Source organism: Nelusetta ayraudi, unplaced genomic scaffold (genome assembly GCF_046127955.1).
Source record: "Nelusetta ayraudi isolate G7.1 ecotype Tasmania unplaced genomic scaffold, CSIRO-AGI_Nayr_v1 ptg000011l, whole genome shotgun sequence".
NCBI lineage: Eukaryota > Metazoa > Chordata > Actinopteri > Tetraodontiformes > Monacanthidae > Nelusetta > Nelusetta ayraudi.
In genome coordinates this window covers 22343567-22362722 of record NW_027466061.1, presented here as the reverse complement: position 1 = coordinate 22362722, position 19156 = coordinate 22343567, and the positions used below count along the sequence as shown (strand labels likewise).

The 19156-nt window shown below is 44.1% G+C and overlaps 2 protein-coding genes across 2 annotated transcripts; one reads left to right on the top strand and one right to left on the bottom strand.

Annotated features, from left to right (window-relative positions):
- On the bottom strand, positions 1-2252 carry LOC142884242 (uncharacterized). The gene has a single exon (XM_076019756.1). The coding sequence runs from the start codon at positions 1998-2000 to the stop codon at positions 1101-1103; it is 900 nt and encodes a 299-aa protein (XP_075875871.1). The 5' UTR covers positions 2001-2252; the 3' UTR covers positions 1-1100.
- An 8692-nt stretch (positions 2253-10944) lies between these two features.
- On the top strand, positions 10945-19061 carry rheb (Ras homolog, mTORC1 binding). Its single transcript, XM_076021956.1, has 8 exons — positions 10945-11262; positions 12122-12193; positions 15654-15721; positions 15862-15944; positions 16033-16089; positions 16175-16222; positions 16605-16686; positions 18145-19061. The coding sequence occupies exons 1-8, from the start codon at positions 11211-11213 to the stop codon at positions 18235-18237; spliced, it is 555 nt and encodes a 184-aa protein (XP_075878071.1). The 5' UTR covers positions 10945-11210; the 3' UTR covers positions 18238-19061.
- Positions 19062-19156: the final 95 nt, after the last annotated feature.

The following is a 19156-nucleotide window of genomic DNA, read 5'->3' as shown; positions in this document are numbered from 1 at the left end:
TACAAATTATAAGAATTCACATCATCTTGTGGAGGGACACAAATAAAAATACAGGATAAATCGATGCAGTTCATTTCATTTACAAAAATGTAGGGAAACTTGTAAGGCAAAGTCACAACACATTCAATATTTTTTTCAAGGAAAATGATTGCTGATTTGAAATAAAAAATAAGGGACTTAGAATGGTGTCAAAACTGTGTTAAACATTTCTACAGTGTGGCATAGACACCCTGCCCTTTCAATAATGGTAGTTTCTTATGGCAAAAAGATCAAAAATACATAATCAAAAACTTTCACACTTCACACTTGTTTTCATCCCCTTTGAATTTTGAATTTTGCCATTTGTTTATCCACATGACCATTCCTTTCAATGCATCTATTTGTAAAATGAATCAGAAATGTATTCCTGAAACTGAATTTGATCTCTCAGATTGATATGCAGCAGCACATATCAGCTCTCAAAGATTCCTTTGATTCTGCCTTGTTTGATGCAGGAATCCAGATGCTGTTATTGAATTTTAAGGTTCTCCTCCTCCAAGCCGTGGCTCCGTACCGACAACCTCCAGACAGAACACAAATAAATCAAAACCATCCAAAACATTTTTTTCAAGCTTCATAAGTAAGTTGCTTTAAATTTAATTGAAGTTCATGATAATCTGTTGCGCATTAATTATGTTTTGAGAATCAATTCTCATTTATATTCAATGGCATTTTTTTTCTCATTACTTGGATTGCCTCGAGGGAGCTTCCACCCTGCTGCGCTGCTTTGATCTGACAGAGTGGAACAACATTTAATCAGAGTCCAAGTCCCTTGTGTCTCTCCCTGTGTATGTTTTTATTTCTATTTATTTGCTTTTGCTCTTTCCATCTCCTACCCACTTGTTCCCAATGAGCCCCGATGCAGGGGCAATTCTGTACCCGGCTATCAACTGGCCAAAACAGATCCAACTGTCTGTGACCTCTTACCGCATATGTTTAGGCGTGACGGGCTACTGACATGACTCAAATTGTTCATTATGTAACAAACAGGAGGTAAAAATTATTAAGGTAAACTTAGCATGACCACCACGTGCCAGGGGTCCTTTACAAGCACTTGTCCATCATGTGGGCTTGAGGTAGTTATAGAGCGCACTGAGTCCTCCTTGCAGTACCTCCTGTATGGGTTTGAGCAGGGGATTGTGTACAATGTGAAGTCCTTTGTCCAGTGGATGGCAGGCCAACTTACCGAGCCGGCTCAGCAGGTACATTTCCATCGGCACATTCTGCAGCTCGTTGAAATCGACGTTGAGGAGCTCCAGGGACTGCAAGAAGCACAGTGTCTTGGGCAGGGTGTGGATGCTGTTCCCCTCCACAATGAGGATCTTGAGGTTCACCAAGTCCTGGATCTGGTCGGCGATCGTCTCCAGTCTGTTGCAAGCCAGGTGGAGGAAGACCAGACCCTTCATGCTGTAGACGCACGTGGGGATGTGGACGATGCGGTTGTGGCTCAGGTTGAGTTTGGTCAGACTGTTCATGGTGGCCAAGCTGCCTGGCAGGCCTGTGATCTGGTTGTTGGCCAGGCTGAGCACCTCCAGGCGGCTGCAGGAGCCCAGCTCCTCCGGCACCTCGCTCAGGCGGTTGCGGCAGGCAAACAACACCCGCAGCTTCTTCAGGAGGCCGATCTCGGGCGGCAGGCTGGACAAGTCATTGCCCCACAGGTTCAGGATGACCAGATTGTCTAGGGTCCCGAGGGCAGGGGGCAAAGAGCACAGGCAGTTCATGGACAAGTTTAGCTTCTGCAGTTCCCGGAGCTCCCACAGCTCGGCGGGGACCCTCCCGAGCCCCTGCATGGCCAGGCTGAGGGTGTTGTAGCCAAAGTGGACCAAGGTCTGCCGTCGGATCTTCTCTGCGCCCGACGACACACCGAGCTGCTCCTCCCTGCCGCCGCTCTTCCTCCTCTGACTCAAACTTACCCCGTTCAGTTCCTTAGTGGAGGGACTGCGAGACTGTTTGCCACCCATCTTCCTCCGGTGGATCCTACCAGCCACTGCAGATCACACACAGTCAGCCATCAGTTGAATCACCAACAGCTAGAGGTTTGCCTGGGACAGCAGTAACCGACTGGGCCGCATCGAACCTAATCAGCCCTGCAACAGGCTGCTGTAGGGCTCCTGATATTTTCGCCCGGCTGTGTCTCTGCTCGGCTGTTGTAACCGAGCTCTGCTGGGACTCGTGGTGCACGTCTCCCAGACCAACTGCCTGTCTTACTGGATTTCATGTCGCAGCTGGCCCTGTCACTTTGGAGGTCCACAGATAGCACAACACTCCTGCTCCACCCACTTCAGGAGGGCGCGACAGGGGATAGGATGCTGCGCCAGCTCAATCAGCTGAGGTCACCGCCATGATCTCAAGGCTTGACATGCAGAAATGCCACACTGTGCCTGAGAGGCTCTCACACTCGCAACAAAGCCGAGCTGACTGCTTTAGCAGTTAGCCAAACCTTCTTTGAGAGTATAAAACATGTAGCGTTTAGGGTGATTTTTTTTTTTTTTAAATGTTGTGGTAAATGGCTGACTTTTCTTGCTGTGTTTTAATTTCCTTCTTCCTTTGCTGGCCCCATGTGCCTGATCTCTTGTCTCAACTTAAATGCAGGCCCAAGCTGGCAAGCACTGAATCATGTCTCAAAAAAGTAACAGTTCTTAGAAGTATTAGTTGAGCCTTATGCACAGACGTGTTGGTTTACTGTCAAGTGCAAAAAGGACACGGAACATTTCAGTCTATATATCTAGAAAACTCTACAGCTATTGAAAACCTCATTCATGTGGCCCCTGAGGGGGGAATCCATGCTTCTGTAAAAGCGCATGTGGTGTATTTGCATTCTTGAACTCGTCTTTCCCCGCAGCAAACTGCTCACTCTGAGGTAAAACGTTCCTAATGCCTTTTCCCCATGGAGCGCTCGCTAAGAGCTGTTTGCCCCACTTCTTTTCAAAATGTCAATTTTTAAAACAAGAAGATTCAAAGGTTCAAACCAACTCTTTTCTTCCACCTTTGCCTGGAGTTGCATGAAGAGTTTCTGCTGTATTTCTGATCATTTTGGAGTCATGGGGTGCTGGGGTGTTATAATGCCCATCATGCCTTATGACACATTGAGGGCTTGTGTTCTCTCTAAAGGCGAGACATGAAATCTCACACATTCACACCGGGCATTTCTTGAATAGAGGTACTCTGACTTTTTCTCCTCGATTTGCGCTATGCATCTATTCCATTATGATTCACAGTTGGATATCGTACATTTAATGAGGCTGCAGTGTTCAGGAGCTTTATCTTGAAAAAAAATAATGGGATAAGTCTGGTCATAACACGTCATTACAGTATGTTTTGTCATTTTGCCACCAGTGTTATATGATTACCCCCATTGCCATTGTTAATCTTTTAATCCTATATAGTAGAGTATCTGTGAATGGGTTTTTTGACAGCCATTTCAACATGGCTGTATGTAAGTATGTATGTACACATACATACTTACATACATACATACATACATACATACATACATACAGCCATGTATGTATGTATACATACATGTGTATGTATGTCCGTATGTATACATACATACAGACATACATACATACATACATACAGGTATATAGATGTAGGTCAACACTGTAAGAAAACACTGGGCACAGTGTTTTGTGCGTGTATATAATTTGGATGATTCCTACTATTATATTTTTGACTTTCACTGCCAAGAGTCTTCTTTACAAGACGTTGCTCATTGTCATATTCTCATCTTTTTACGTATGTCCATTAGATCCTGAGATTATTACCTGCTTTCAAACATCCCATTAGGACACGTTTGATTACCTCACATGAGATGTTGACATCTACATCAATAAACATAATCCAGTACGACTCAAGTGATTAACTTGCCTGTAACAGGAGAGGTCCACATTCACCCAGCAGTTTGCCAATGTCGAAGTGTTGATAGCGCATTGGACCCGGTCCACTTTTCCAAGGGGGCCGCACGCAGTGACTGCAGATCGAGTGGAGTGTTCCCCCGTCATCATTCCTCGAACAGTCCAGTGATCAAGGCACTGAGAAAAGTAATGACAGTTACCAGTGATATCCAGCTCTGGGGAGAGGGTGCTTCTGCTCGGAGCAGGGCTACATCAGCACTTATAAATGACAACTTGAATTGAGGATTTGCTGAGTTGGTCACTGGAGACCAGGTTGTCGGGCAGTGCGGACAGCCGAGAGTGCAGTATGCATCACCCAGACAGTTTGAGTCAATTTGAACAGCATCACATCGTATTAAATTTGTGTAAGGAGGAGTTCCGCGCTGGCAGTCTTTGCACAGCCCTGAGTGTTTCCCAGATCCGTATTGCTGATCGTGTGCATATGTGCATCACGGCTGATTTCACAAACAGCGGGATGGAGATATTTGTTATCCTCTATGAGGAATGGCCCCTCGTTTGCTACCCCCAGCCCCTCCTGACGTGTACAAAAAAAAATACACAGAGAGACTGAGAACACATGCTGACGATTATGCCGAAAACTTCATATGCATAGCCCTCGTTATGATTAAACTGCTGTAATGGCATTGACGAAGAAAGCTGAGATGAATGAACAGATGGGCGAGGGGACGCGGGCCGTACTGCAGGTGCATGAATGGACTGAGTGGCTAATGTTCATTTTAATGTCAGCGAGATGCCATCACGCCGCCGCCGTGTCGCTCTGGCCCCACCGCTGCCTCATGAATCTTCATCAAATCCCCCTTTTTCATCTTGCGCTGGATTTATTTCCCCCCCCCCCTGAAAAGGCTCTCCAGGAACAGATGTGTGGAAACAGCTTGAAATTCAAATGATGGGAAAATGGGCTTTACCGTCTCTGTTGCATTTCACGCAACACCTCAACACAGAGTCCCATTAGCAGCAAATGAGGATGAGTTACTCACTCGGGGAACAGCAGCTCCCTCCCGTCCTCGGGGTGACAAAAATGATCTCATTTGAGAGGAGCTCATCTGGTTATGTGGCACAATAATGACTGCGGATGAGCTACCTTTACAGAGTCAAGTTCAAGACATATACCATTATTACTTGTTCATTACTGAGGAGGCTTCAGGCGCTGAGGGGTGATATATGGCCCCGCTGCCACAGAATCAGCCGTAGGTGTCGGCGGCCTGGTGAAATGTAAGGGGGAGACCTGCCAAGACCCCAGGCCCCTTGGGGGTCCATATTGCAGACACATTACTCCCTGCAGCCAACACTCTTATTGAGGAATATGTTCCCTCTTTGGACAGAATACGAGAAATGTCCGAGGAGACAAGAAATGGGCATTTCCTAAGCCCATTGAGTATTCGAGACAAAATTAGCCGCGTGAAATGGAAGAGAGCCCGCAAACAGCGTTGAATGGCCGCCACCGCCTGAGCTTATAATCGTCTATTATTTAGAAGGTGCAGATGTGAATATTCACACTACTGGACACTCTCTGCTCTTCAAATATGCACGCATTCGCCCAGCTAATGGACTCTGTGGAAGCTGAGGTGTGTGTGGGTTTTTTTTTGTGAGAAATTGAGGATATTTCACCATCTGGAAATTGGCTGCAACACCGCTCTGCCCGAACCTCCAGGTGACACAAAGGATCTACTCAGCAATCCAAATTAGGAGGGAGGAAATTTGAGGGAGTGTCCAGCAAGTCTGCGCGGAGGCCTAAAGCGAGGCCAAGAACATTTCATTTCGATCTTTCAGCCTTCATTTATTTACCAGATTAGACACACAGAGGTCGCCCCTGGCTGCTTGTGCAAAAATTGTCGCCATGGAAATTACCATACATCAAGGCAATTTTAACATATTCCTAACGTGCTCCAGAGAAGAAACGGTTGCTGCTGCTGCTGCTGCTATAAAAGCACTGCTGTAAATTTAAGCCCCTTCTGCATCTCCTTAGAATATGTCTTGCCTCCTTATCAACCCAAGCAGAAGTGCCGCCGCACCGAGCGTCTTGTAATCTCGTAATCTCTTCTCCTCAGGCCACACGCCAGCTACCTGTAGTTAGGTCTGTGGTGCAACAGCCAGATCCGTCTTCAGATAAACTGGAACAACATGATGAATAGATAATAAAGGCACCCGGGGGAGAGAGCTATCCGGGTTAACTCCAGCGCATAAAGGTACCATTTGTAATGATGGCTGATTTCAACAGGGAAGTGCAACGTGCACGGCTAACTGGGCTCCAAAGTGACCAAATCAGTCCTGACTTTGCTGATGCAGCACATGGAGGGTACAAACCAATTGTGGCTGTGACAAGAACAAGCAGGGTGATGAAGTACCGGTGTGCAGCCAATGTGGGTCTCACCTGCACACTCTGCTACAGGCTACACCATGCTAAACAGAAGCAGCCACGTTTCGACTGTCAATGCAAGAGGTTGATTGATTTATTTGCTGGTCGGGTTCTGACCTCTGCACTACTTCCAAACCAAGTGGAGACCCAAAAGGGGTGATAGATAGTTTCTATGGAGCTGCTTTTGCTGTTCTTTGAGTTCAAACACCATATTTTCTTTGGAGATTTTAGTGGAGTCGGACTGTGACAGTGCTTGCATGAAACAATTTTTTGTTAACGTTAAGTTAACTTTATATCTTTTAAGTTAACTTTCTATGCACAAGATTGGTCTTTCGAACAGACTTATTGATGGACCATGAAAGAATAGGCAAAGTGGCTAAGTTGTTGAGTAGTGGGTAAATTGGTTTGGGAAAAAGATTGGGAAAGATTGGGAAAAAGGAAAAAAAAAAAACGGCGCAACTTACAATGTCACAGGCAGGACTTGTTAAAACCTTTGGTGATTATTTACTTGCATGTTATAATAAAGTGAGAATGTAACTGCTGTGTTGCATCAATGACGTAAGTTAATATCTGTCTGTGGATCATATCTACAAAGATATTTGTTTATTTTCCTTCTCACGTCCTTTGACGTGATAAATGGTCACTATGTCATGATTGTCTAAAAAAGAGAAAAAAAACACAAAGAAAAGAAGAAGGATGTGACACAAGCCCAATTTCTATATGAATTTCCTGTTCTTTTAAACTGAATGTTGCCCTTTTGTTTTACCACTAGCGTGTGTATATCAACATATGTTCTGCAATTTTGAATGTTATTGCTTAACAAGTGATGTTTGTATGAGAGTGTGCCGCCAAATTAATTGTTTACATTTTGGGTAGAGGGCCGTCCCAACCAACTCAACGTCACTGTTATGAGAATAATAAAAGACTTACCATTTCACACATTCCTTTGTGCTTTACTTTGAATATTCAAATACGATGACCAGCAAATACACATTTTGATCGTTAAGGCTGTAGTTTAGTAGGCCTGTCCTGACTTGGAGCTTGGTTCAAGTGAAATTCTGTCCCATATCTCAGATCTTATCAGCAGTAGAAAGGAAATAAGTAAACAAAATTTAGCCGGATTACCACACTAATCCTGAAGGCCCCTGCTCGCTATTTACAGTTGCTCTTGCTTATTAAATGCAGCATAATTGGCATTGGCAGCAGCAAGAGTTGCCATCGCAGGTTGTGCAAAGCGGCAAAGGAGCGGCTCAGTGAGACAGAGGAGATGAAGGGTAGGGGGAGGAAGCACTGCTAATTTCAATAAGCCCTGAAGTGTTTAAAGAACTTTTAAAAAACTGCTGAACGCTTGCAAAGGTCCACTTGATTCCCTGACTGGCTGCATGTCAGGTGAGGTGGAGAAACCCCTTTGACATTGTTATTTTTATTTTTTGACTGCTGATGATCAAAAGTTCTTTCCATGTCACCAGACCTTGAAACAATAGGATCTGACAGGCTCTGCTCCACAAATTAGGATTCCTGCCAGGCCATCAGTGCCAGCCAGCTAGCCATAAATGTTTCATGTGGTGCTGATATGGTAATCACAGAATCTCCACAATGACACCTTGTGAGAGTTGGATAACGATGGCTGTCTTTCAGGCTTGTGTGACTCTGGCTGCAGTCCAACACCCTGAAGTGTGGATCAGTTCAAAAAAACAAAAAAACAAAAATCAAATATGGGCATACTGAGAACGCTATCCCACAGTCTTGCACAGATACAGGCTCACTGCTAAAAGATACCACACTAATGGCTTCCTCTGTGTTCGATATGCGCTCTGCTTCATAAGGTTTGGGTCCAGGTGCGCACTAGTGGCACCGACCCAGCTGGAGGATGCTGGAGGCTGACTCGCTCTGTGCTGGCATACTAAAAGAGCCAGGGGTGTGTCCAACACTGGCTTGAAAGAGGATGGCTCCAGTGCTGCAGACCCAGGCTTTTAGAAACACACAGTTCCAGCTGGACATCTGCTAGCTCGTCTAACGCAAACTACATTTTTTGGAATGGAAAGTGACTTTTGACCTTGCGACTGGGATTCACGCAGCAAGAATATTGATCTTATGACATAGACAAACTGCCATGACACCATTGCTTTGTTTGTGATCCTGAGATTAATTGTAAGGGTGGAAAAACAGGACAATTTTCCAATCGTCCAATCACCAGGGATAAAGCAATAAAAGGCCAACATGTCAAAAAGAGCTTAATGTATTATTTCTCTGAAGCTCCACTAAGCCTTTTATGAATGTGAAACAATCTTTTCAGACACCTGTTGTGCGTGCGTGGGGGTATTTATTGTTGGCCCATGTCAGCACACTGTAATCCCTGTCTAGAACATAGCTGTATTACCAGTATGACCTATTCTTGGTCATCATAATTTCCTCAGTGTGTGTGTGTGTGTGTGTGTGTGTGTGTGTGTTCGAGAAAGGGAGAGCGAGGAGTGAGGGAAAGAAAGGGGCAAGAGAGAGGGAGGGAGAATAGGGATCACAACCACCATTCAGCAATTTCAGCACAAGCTTCTATTTTTTTTTTTTTTTTTTTCTTACACCCAATGTCAAGCAGAACAAATCACAAGTTGCTGATACCAGTGATTTCTTATTTCTGGTGCTGAGAAGTGTGCATGAAGGCAAAACAGTTGGGTCATACTGCATGGAGCGGTGGCCAGTTCTGTGATTAAGTGGTAATGGCCCACGACTTGATGGAGAAACGGATGACAGAGAAAGAACCTTTGGGTTCCGCCTTGAATTAATGCCTCCTGCGGCCGTAAGCCTCTAATGTGAGTGCAGTGTTCTGCTATTGTCGCATGCCTGTGGTATTGTTAAATGTGGACTTATACAAAGTATACAGAAGTGTATTGAGTTCAGCAAGTGTTTTAACACGTGTAATTCGACGGATAATGATTGATGTGTGCCGTCTGATTTGATTAAAAAAAAAAAAACAACAACAACAACAACAGAAACGGAATAAATACATTTTCGATGATAAATTATGAATTTTCTAAGATCTTTTTCATCGTCCTCGACTTATCGACAGTTGCAGTTAGGCACGTTTGCGGAATAAAAGTTGTGTTACAGAGCCATCTAGTGGACAAGTAAGGGTATGGGGTTTTGCATTTAATTATTTATTTATTTATTTATTTGCTTTACTGATATTATCCATCCATCCATTCATCTTCTATACCCGCCTCCTCCTCCACTCAGGGTCGTGTGGGTCAGCTGCAGCCTATCCCAGTTGTCAAAGGGTGAAGGCAAGCTTACACTATGGACAAGTTGCCAGTTCCTCGCAGGACCACGTAGAAAGACAAATAGACACCCATTCACACAAACAATGCAGTTAACAACGTTGCCAATTAGCTAATTGTCAACGGCCTCAGGAAGCTGGAGAACCCGGGGATAACCCAAGCAGACACAGGGAGAACTCCTCACAGAAAGACCCGAGGCCCGGGAATCGAACCTTCAACCTTCTTGTGCTAACCAAACCACTGTGCCACATTGTCATTCATTCATTCATTCATTCATTTTCCATACCCGCTTAGTCCCGAGCTCAGGGTCACGGGGGTCTGCTGGAGCCTATCCCAGCTGACATCGGGCGAAGGCAGGGTGACACCCTGGACAAGTCACCAGTTCATCGCAGGGCCACATAGAAACAGACAACCATTCACACTCACATGCATGCACACCTACGGACAATTTAGAATGTTCAATTGACCACATAATTATTATTATTATTATTAGTAGTAGTAGTAGTTGTAGTAGTATTTGTAGTAGTAGTAGTAGTAGTATGAAATGAATGATATACTTCTAAGAGAATACTATTTATTACTTAAAGTCAAAAAATAAGATAAATATATATTTGGTTCAAGGCACGAAAGACGCACGTGGAATGATGAACTCTTGAAACCAGCCACTAACACTAACACTTTATTGTTATTGTGTGTTTTTTCGTTTTAGTATTAACTCTGTGGTAGTAGCTTGACCTTTAATTCATTACAAACAACAAATGTGTATGTTCTGCAGTCTATTATTACAATCATTTCTCGGAAACTCTATTTTCCCTATTCACCAAAATACTCAAATGCATTTTTGAAAGCGGAATTTTAAATTAGGATTTTTAATAATATTTCCTTAGTCTGCATTTTCCCTTCCCCCCCCCCCATTGCCAGTAACCATCGCTGTGACGTTGAGTTTGGAATTGTCAATTAACCAAACCTTTTCTACTTCCGCTTTCATAGAGCACGCCCATATCTTCGTCGTACAACCCGTCCTTAAAATTATTTAAGTATTTAGCATTACGTTTGTGAATGCAAAATGATTTCTGGAAAAAAGTTTTAACATAAGTACTGCAGTGTCTATCAAAAGAAAATTAAAATGTAGAAACGTCTCAGTACAGGACGGCACCCAGTTTCTTGATACCCTCCTCAAACAAATGCCATCGCAATCGACCAGCCTAGCACGTCACAACGCGAGCATTGGCCAATCACAATTGAAGCACCGCGTCTCGTTCCTCGACGGGCGGTCGGCTTCTCCAATCAGAGTCTTACAACAGACACGGACGCCCGCCTTTTCCCCGGGCACAGCCAGTCAGGGCGGCGCAGTAATTACTAATTCATTACATCGCGAAGGGGAGTGACGCAGTTATTGTACATCTCTAGCTACTCCATGCTTTCTCTACATGACCTAAAATAACATTGTAAAAAAGAAAAAAAAATCTCTAGCTGGACGTGAAAGCCCAAATAGCGCTCGGCGGAGCTTCTGTTGCCGTTGCCGGGGTTCTGTATGTCGAATTTGTGCGCCCATTGAATTTGGATGCCATCCGGCTGGAGGTTGCGGTAGAGCCCGAGGACTGGATGCGATAACCAGAGCGAAATATGCCGCAGCCGAAATCGAGAAAAATCGCCATCCTTGGGTACAGATCCGTAGGTGAGTATCGAACCCGGTTAAATGCGGGCAAAAAAAAGAAGAAGAAGAAAAAAGTCGCACGGGGGAGGCGAGGTGGGAGATGAATGTCCGCGGCCTTTGGGCACAGTTGAATTGGAGGCGTTTGCGCCTCCCATTAATAATAGGCTGCGATGACTGGGAGTGGGAGCTCATCGTGAGAGCGCCACCAGGTGAGACGCGGCCTCGTTGGGTTATTATTTATTTATTTATTTATTTACTTCCTCATACCCGGAATGTTTCCGAGGTGTGTATTTGTACACCAGCCGGCATGTTTCCTGTGCGGGACAACCCTTCTCCTCCCCCTCCTCCTGCTGCGAGGTTGTGCGGGAAGGCCTTAGCCCGCGCCGCGTTTGACGCATTAACGGAGCCGAGTTGTAGCGCATGTGAAAGGCAGCGGAGCGCAAATCGCATGCGGCGGTGTGAATGTGCACATGATGTCAAGATGGCACGCACAGATAACAGGGGTGTGCAGGCCCGGACAGCCCCAGCAAACTGAACCTCGGAGTAGATCCACGTTTCTGTGTTGATGTTTTTTTTTTTTTTTTTTTTTTTCTTAGCCTAAAATTTTCGCTAAATATTTGGAAAGTATTCATCCCTGTCTTTTAAATATCTAGTTTTACGTCTCAATGGCCTGTTAAATGTTTTACTCGTGGTGTCCCCGCCAGCACTAGTACATAACATCTGTCTTAGCTTATTGAGAAAATGAGTGTTATTAACTACAGTATGTCTGTAGACTTTTAAACACGAGAAACCAATATATTTTTTTTAAGCTTTCAGGCCTATAATTGTTTGTTAATGTTATTAGCATACATGTTAACAGTGTTGCACTGTGTGTTTGCAGGAAAGTCATCCTTGACAATTCAGTTTGTCGAAGGCCAGTTTGTTGACTCCTATGACCCAACAATAGAAAACAGTAAGTGTTGTGTTTTTGTATTGTTTTTTTTTTGTTTTGTTTTGTTTTTTTTTAAACGTGGTCTCTTAGCACCCACACGTACAAAGTTTTCCCACGGGGAGCTCAAGACGAGACGCTTTTCAACAGTGTGAAAACATCTCACCGTTGAATCAAGAAGCGCCTCCTCTGTCGTGTTTATGACGGCTTTAGTTAGAGAGAGATTTCCTGGCACTGCGGCCGACCCCTGTCAAACACACTGAAAAGGCCTGAGTGTGCACTACAGGTCTTTGTTATGCATGTATGCCAGGTATTTGGTTGTATTATCGCCCAGCCGTGTGTTCTCCTGTGTGTGTTTTTAGCAGCTACAACATTGTTTAGAGAAAAAAAAGCTGTGTATTCGTTTTTCTTTTTTCTAGCATAAAAAGCAGGAAAAAGTCTCGCTCTTTCCAGGTTGGTGGTGCAGAATTTGAAAATCGTCACAGAATTCCAGGGAGAACAACGCAGGATATTTCTCTATTCTGATTCAGGAAGGGGTGGGGGGGTGGGGGGGGGGGGGAATCTGATTAGAAATGAAAACAAATTCCTTCTGAAGGATAATAGTAAAACGTATGTCAGTGTTGTAGCCGGGTTCACCCGGTGTTTCCAACACCTTGTGGCATCCCTCTTGCCACAGAGCTAGCTAGCTTGGTGTTTATTGCATAACAGTAACACGACATTACAGTGGGTGGCCTTTCACTGTGACAGTTTTGATCAACATTTGCAGGAACCAGAAATTGTCCGGCGGATTCAGACATCACGCGAGAGCACTAACATATAATGAGTCGCAGTCTGCTTTAAAACACGGTAAAGACAGCACGATAGCAGCTACTTGATGTTTCTCTTGCATTTTACAGCAGTGGAGCTCAAGTCAAAACGAGTACTCGATGTTGTAGGAACAGAAAGTAGGCCGTGAAGCAAAGGACTCCTCAACTCTGTGTGCCACTCGAGCCCCTTGAAATGTCACTGCATTTCCTTGCTGATGTGGAACACTCTGCAAGTCACGTTTGATGCACCCATACACTGCTAGTTACTTTAACACCAGCCCTAATCTCTTGCTATTTTGTGATGGCAGCTGAGGTCAGCCGGTCTTTAAATATGCAGAACCACGAATCCTGTGGCGCTAGAACTGTGACAGTTCTTTAGATCGTCTGGCAGCAAAACCTAAAAATCTTTTTGCTGCACACTAGGAATTTAAAAGTAACAGCTAATGCGCGCTGTGTTTTGTGCTTGTCACAATTCAGCTCACATGACCCGTGCTGTTTGCCTCTTACGGGATGGTCTCGTAACGAGCGAGGGAACATGCCGTTCAGCATTAACAGATTTGTCCAGACAACTGACTGAGCAGACCAAAGTGTTTTTGGGGCTCAATTCTTGGCAAAAAAAAAAATATATATATATAGCTGTCCGTTCTTGACAGTCATGTTTGAAACGCTCTCGCCAGTCGTTTGCTGAATTTATTTTCATCTGCTTTCTCCATCCTGTCACATTAGTACGCTTCACGCCGCATCATTAACTTGCATCAGATCCCTTAAATGTTCAGTGTGTAATATTTGGAGATTTTGAAGAAGAAACAGCGACATCAAGTGGTTACATTGTAGATTGCAGCGCTCTTTCACTTTTGTCCTCTTTAGGGACTCAATCCCGTCCCTCCCTCACCCAAGCTTGCCAGTAAAGTACGGTGGCCTGCGAGCGCCAATCTGGAAACCTCATCCACTTTCTCCTTCGTTGGTTTAATTGAGGACGCGAGCAGTCACCCTAATTATGAAACGTTCTGTCAGGCGAGTTTCCTTAAATACCCAGCTTCCTTAAAAAGATGGCGGTGCAAGATGGCAGCTAAATGGGAGCAAGACCCGTATTGTATATATATTTTTATATACATATATGAGAACCATTCTAAGGGTAGGAAAGCCGAATGGCTTTTATTGTACTGCAATTGTACACGTCTATTAATGTATTTATTGGCAATATATTAAGCTTTTAACAATGTAAAAATCTTAAATCAATCCAAATATTACACACTGGACCTTTAATGGACGAGCATTTTTTTCAAATATAATTTTCCAACGTTTGCACTCAATCACAATGAGCAGATCTGAGTCCTTTGACAAACCTTCCATTTGCAATGCCAGCCAGGTGTGTTGGATGTCCAAACACTACACCAGCTGTCCGCACAGTGACAAACCTTACTCTCGTCTGGTCACTTGGGTCAGCTTGACTCAAACCAATGTTTTTTGAAGAAACTGGATTGGGAGAGCGCCAACAATTGCAAACCTCCTCGACCTGCCAGCACATTCCAGACGTTCAGAGAGTTACAAGTACAAGCTTTCCCTGTAGGCTCTTTTTTCCTCAACATCTTCCTTGACACACCGCCCCAGGTTTGCAGAGCATGCGGTCTAAACCTATAAATAATCTCTAGATGCGTAACGTAGAGTGAAGTGTCGGCGCTGTCAGCGAGATGCTGCTGGCTGCCTTCCTGTAGATTATGTGACCCATCTTCTGGCGGATATTGACATCTCTCTCTCTCTCTGCACGGCGTGAAGACAGCCGCACCAGAGAGGATCCAACATGACTTTGTTCCTTGTTGAGACCTGCACGCTAATGAATATGCATGTAGTTGGATCCGCTGTAGCCATATATGCTGTGATTCATCAGAATCAGGAAACAACATGGTCTCATAATAATTCCTTAAATTCTATAATGACAGCATTTTATTCTAATAATTTTATTCAAAATTATTGAAAAAAGCATTTAAAATTGCACTGCTGAGCCTTGTAAAATAAATCTTCTGTCTTATAGATTTCTGGGAGTTTGCCAAAGCTAATTACACAGTAATATCTGCAGATATCAATTATTTCTACATTGAAAACAATTAAATGTGGACTACGGGGAATAACTGTGTAAGTGACTATTTCTGAGAGTGATGTGTTTTATCAGCTGCTTGGTTGGACTCCCCCAGAGACTGTGATGCAATATTGTCCCAGGAGTCACACAGTATCCGGTTTCCCCCCTGTGTGAAAGAGAACAGAATAAGATGGGCATGAGCACTGGGGTGGGGGGTGGGGGGGTTGTCACGAACCTGGGAGAGGTATCAGCCAGGGCTTGCAACCCTTTGTGACATCACAAAGGCAGGTTTGTATGTTGTAGCATACAATAGAATCTCTGAAGCAACAAACCTTAAAAGTTAAACCACAAGCTGGAGACATATTTTAGAAAAGGTGGTGTGGAATTTCATGAATATAAGACATTAAAGTCACTGTACAGTGTTGTGGTGTGCTTAGCTTTAAGGTTTGGCTGTGTTTCCTGGCCTTATCAGACAGCGAGCCGCCGAGTGGACTGAAAAGCCAGTTGATTTTTATTGCGTGCATTATTTCCCCCAACCGTACTGGAAGCGTGCTACCCATATTGATGACGTTCCTCATTTCCTTTGTTCTTTGCACTGCAGCGTTCACTAAAATGATCACCATAAATGGACAAGAGTATCATCTTCAGCTGGTGGACACAGCAGGACAGGTACGAGTCAGTGTCCCCTCACAAAATCCATGTTTTGTTTCAGTTTGGTTTTTAAAGATTTACTGAGAAATTGTGTTATTTTTCACCTCCGCTGCCAACCACTGCATACTAATATCCTCCTCAACTGTGTCTGTCTGTAGGATGAGTACTCCATCTTCCCACAGACCTACTCCATAGACATCAACGGTTATATCCTGGTCTATTCAGTCACATCAAACAAAAGGTCCTCTTTCATAAATCAAACCAAATGCTGTCTGATATTCAGGGCCTTCCGGCGGCTCCAAAATAAGCTTTGCCCTCATTTCTTTCAGCTTTGAAGTCGTCCAAGTGATCCACGAAAAATTGTTGGACATGGTGGGAAAGGTCCAGTAAGTATATGTTTATCTGTCATTGAAGGACGCAAGGAATATATGGCTCTTGAATGACAAAGTGCTGTCTTCCCCTCTGTTGCAGAGTACCAATTATGCTGGTCGGGAACAAGAACGACCTACACATGGAACGGTACGTTTTCACAGATGATGAAATAGTGCAGCAGGACTCCTCAAAACACAGTCCATGCAACTTAAGGCATCTGAAGTCCATTTGTCTCGTGATGAGCTACAGTAGTAGAAAAGTTAATCCCAACATCACCGGAGCTGATTGAGCTGAGAGAACTTTGAGGGGAAAGCCTCTTTATATCACTGAACCAGCGCACTAATGCCTGAATGTGTGCACTCATGTCGCCCCACTGAATGATAGTTGTGAGAAGCAGACGTCTGGCGAATCCCGGCCTTTGTGTTTCTGAAAAAAAAAAAAAAAGTCAAGCCTGCAGCCTCATTGTGAAACTTCCGCTCTGACCGACTGACCGGCCTGTCCCTGCTTGTCCCTGCTTTCATTATTTTAGAGTAATCAGTTGTGAAGAAGGAAAAGCATTAGCCGAATCCTGGAACGCTGCCTTCATGGAGTCCTCAGCGAAAGAGAACCAGGTACGATTTGAGACTGACAAGTTGAGGTCAGCGGCCTTGTCTTTTTCTTTCTTACAAGCAATATTTATCCAGAATGGCTAACGTTTGTATGTGCTAGCTAGCTAGCATACACAGGGCGACAGCAACACATTTTGATCAAACGTGAGGTTTCTGTGGGGGTACATCATTTTCTCTTTAACATCTTTTTGTAGTCAATAAAAAGTCATAGAAGACAACATGGCTGTTTAAAAACAACAACAATAAAACAACACTTTTGTGCAACAATACCCACTCTAGATTATAGAACCACCAAAGTTTGCTGCCTGTCTTGAAGACGTTTCGCCTCCCATCCAAAAGGCTCCTTCCGTTTTAAAAACAGTTAAATGTCCATGTATTTAATCACTATGTGGTTAAATACATGGTTACCAGACTGAAGTAGTCACTGTTACTGAAGTGCAGTGCGTTTAAGCATCCTAATGGGAAGTGTATGATTTGGGACACAGCCCATGGTTTAATGCTAATAATAGATTTCGTCCTCCTGTTCACCCTCACTCAACATCTGCACCAAATCCGCCATCAAATCGTGTGCACACAAGCTAATGGCGCTAGCAAAGTAAAAATAATGTGAAGAGACACATCCTGCAACACGCAGAGCCAAACCTGACAATGTATTTGTGTCACGAGTTGGAAGCGTCAAATGATATTCCTTTCTAAATGCCACGTGTAAAACAAACCCTGCTGGCAGCAAAGCTCCGTGAGGAAATGAGAGGCAAACCCCATTGAACAGGCTTGAAAAATGAACCTCCTCCTCCCAATTAACTTCTTCTTGAGGATGACAGAAATGTGCCTCTGTGTCTCCATGCAAGATAAACACAACAACGGTGTCTTCAATTTACTTTAAATCTAAAAAGTCAAAATGACCAAAGAGGAAGAAATAATGCATGTGAAGAAAATCAATGTTAGAACTTAAATATCATTTATAAATGCTGGAGGCTGCGATTCCTTATTTACGATGGAACCCTGAGGCCTGTCATGTGACTCTGGAGTTATTCAGGCCATTGACTAGTTTATAACTTGCTGAATCCATGACTGTTTTTGTTCATCTTACTCTGTGTTTTAATGCAGGATTTAATAGGTTCACAAACAATTTGAACAACTTTTCCAATTCATTTGCTGCCTGAAAAGTATAAAGTTATCCGGTTTATAATGCATTGTTTTATTTAGAAAAATAAAAATGTCTCAGGAGTCAATTAGCAAAGGCAATAAAATGCAGCATCTTTTGTCAAACTATGCCAACTAGCTGTTTGTGAGATGAGCGCCTGGCCTTTTATTCCACATTATCGGTAAACGGCGACAATGCCGCCACTGTAATGTGAGCTGGGGAGAAAAATCAAGGTCGTGTGACTGAAACATGTGACAGCGTCCTTATCGTTGGTGTGCATGCGTGCGTGTGCGCGTGCGTGCCTGTTTTCCTTGCAGACGGCCGTGGAGGTTTTCCGAAGGATGATCCTGGAAGCAGAGAAGATGGACGGCGGCGTGCAGCCGGGGAAAACCTCCTGCTCCATGATGTAGAGCCGGCCCAATCAACACACAGGACACTGCACTGGGATATCCCGTTACTTGAAGGCTAGCTGCCAGATCTCCTCCACCTCAGCTGACTCCACCCCTCCAGGGTCCTAAATATCAGATACTGTCTATTTATGACTCTGATTCCATTGTTATTGATCAGTCTTTCTGATTCCCTCGTCATCCTCGTTTTTCTTTGTGTCCCCGAAATTCAAGACAAACAAACAAAGAAACAAACAAAAGGGATGAGTGGTGACTCCCTTTGCCTCATAGTCTCCAGAATCCACCCATCCTCCTCCATCTCTGGGCCCGGCACCGTTGAGAAACACACACACACACACACACACACACACACACACACACACACACACACACACACGCGCGGATGTATCAGAGAAAATGTTTCCCCCATGCTCGGTAATGATGACGAGCAGAGTTTGGGTCAGAGACTGCAGCAAGCATGATGCGTCTTAGCTTCTCATTACGCAGCTCCCATTTGAGCTCGGAGCTGCAGTGCTCGTTCGAGCAGCAGGAGATGAGAAGGATTGTCTTGTTTGTCGCGCGTTCCCCCCGAGAAACATACAAGCAAACGGGAGCATTTCTTCTGATACGTCCCCAGCTGTTTAGGTCCCACTTATATACAGCTCCTTTTTTTCTACTTCCTCTCCATGCACTCCCTCTTTTTCCTTTTTATTACATAGTCCATTTACTGTCAGCCAAAAATGAAATAAAAAAGCAACAAAAAATACCCTGCATCCATTTTCTAATGTTGAAAATGTTGTAAAAATGTTTTTGATTGTAATCATTAAAGCAAAAAGTGGTTATGTATAGTGAGTGTGCACTGTCAATGCTGCAGATCAACCTGGTTACTGGGTCTTCATGTCTCTGTCCTCTGCTATGACAAAACACTGTTACTGCCATATCC

Coding starts and splice junctions, on each gene's coding strand:
- LOC142884242 (XM_076019756.1), bottom strand. CDS start 2,000: ATGGGTGGCAAACAGTCTCGCAGTCCCTCCACTAAGGAACTGAACGGG.
- rheb (XM_076021956.1), top strand. CDS start 11,211: ATGCCGCAGCCGAAATCGAGAAAAATCGCCATCCTTGGGTACAGATCC. Junction 12,194..15,653: donor TGACCCAACAATAGAAAACA/GTAAGTGTTGTG, acceptor TTTGCACTGCAG/CGTTCACTAAAATGATCACC. Junction 16,223..16,604: donor AACGACCTACACATGGAACG/GTACGTTTTCAC, acceptor TCATTATTTTAG/AGTAATCAGTTGTGAAGAAG.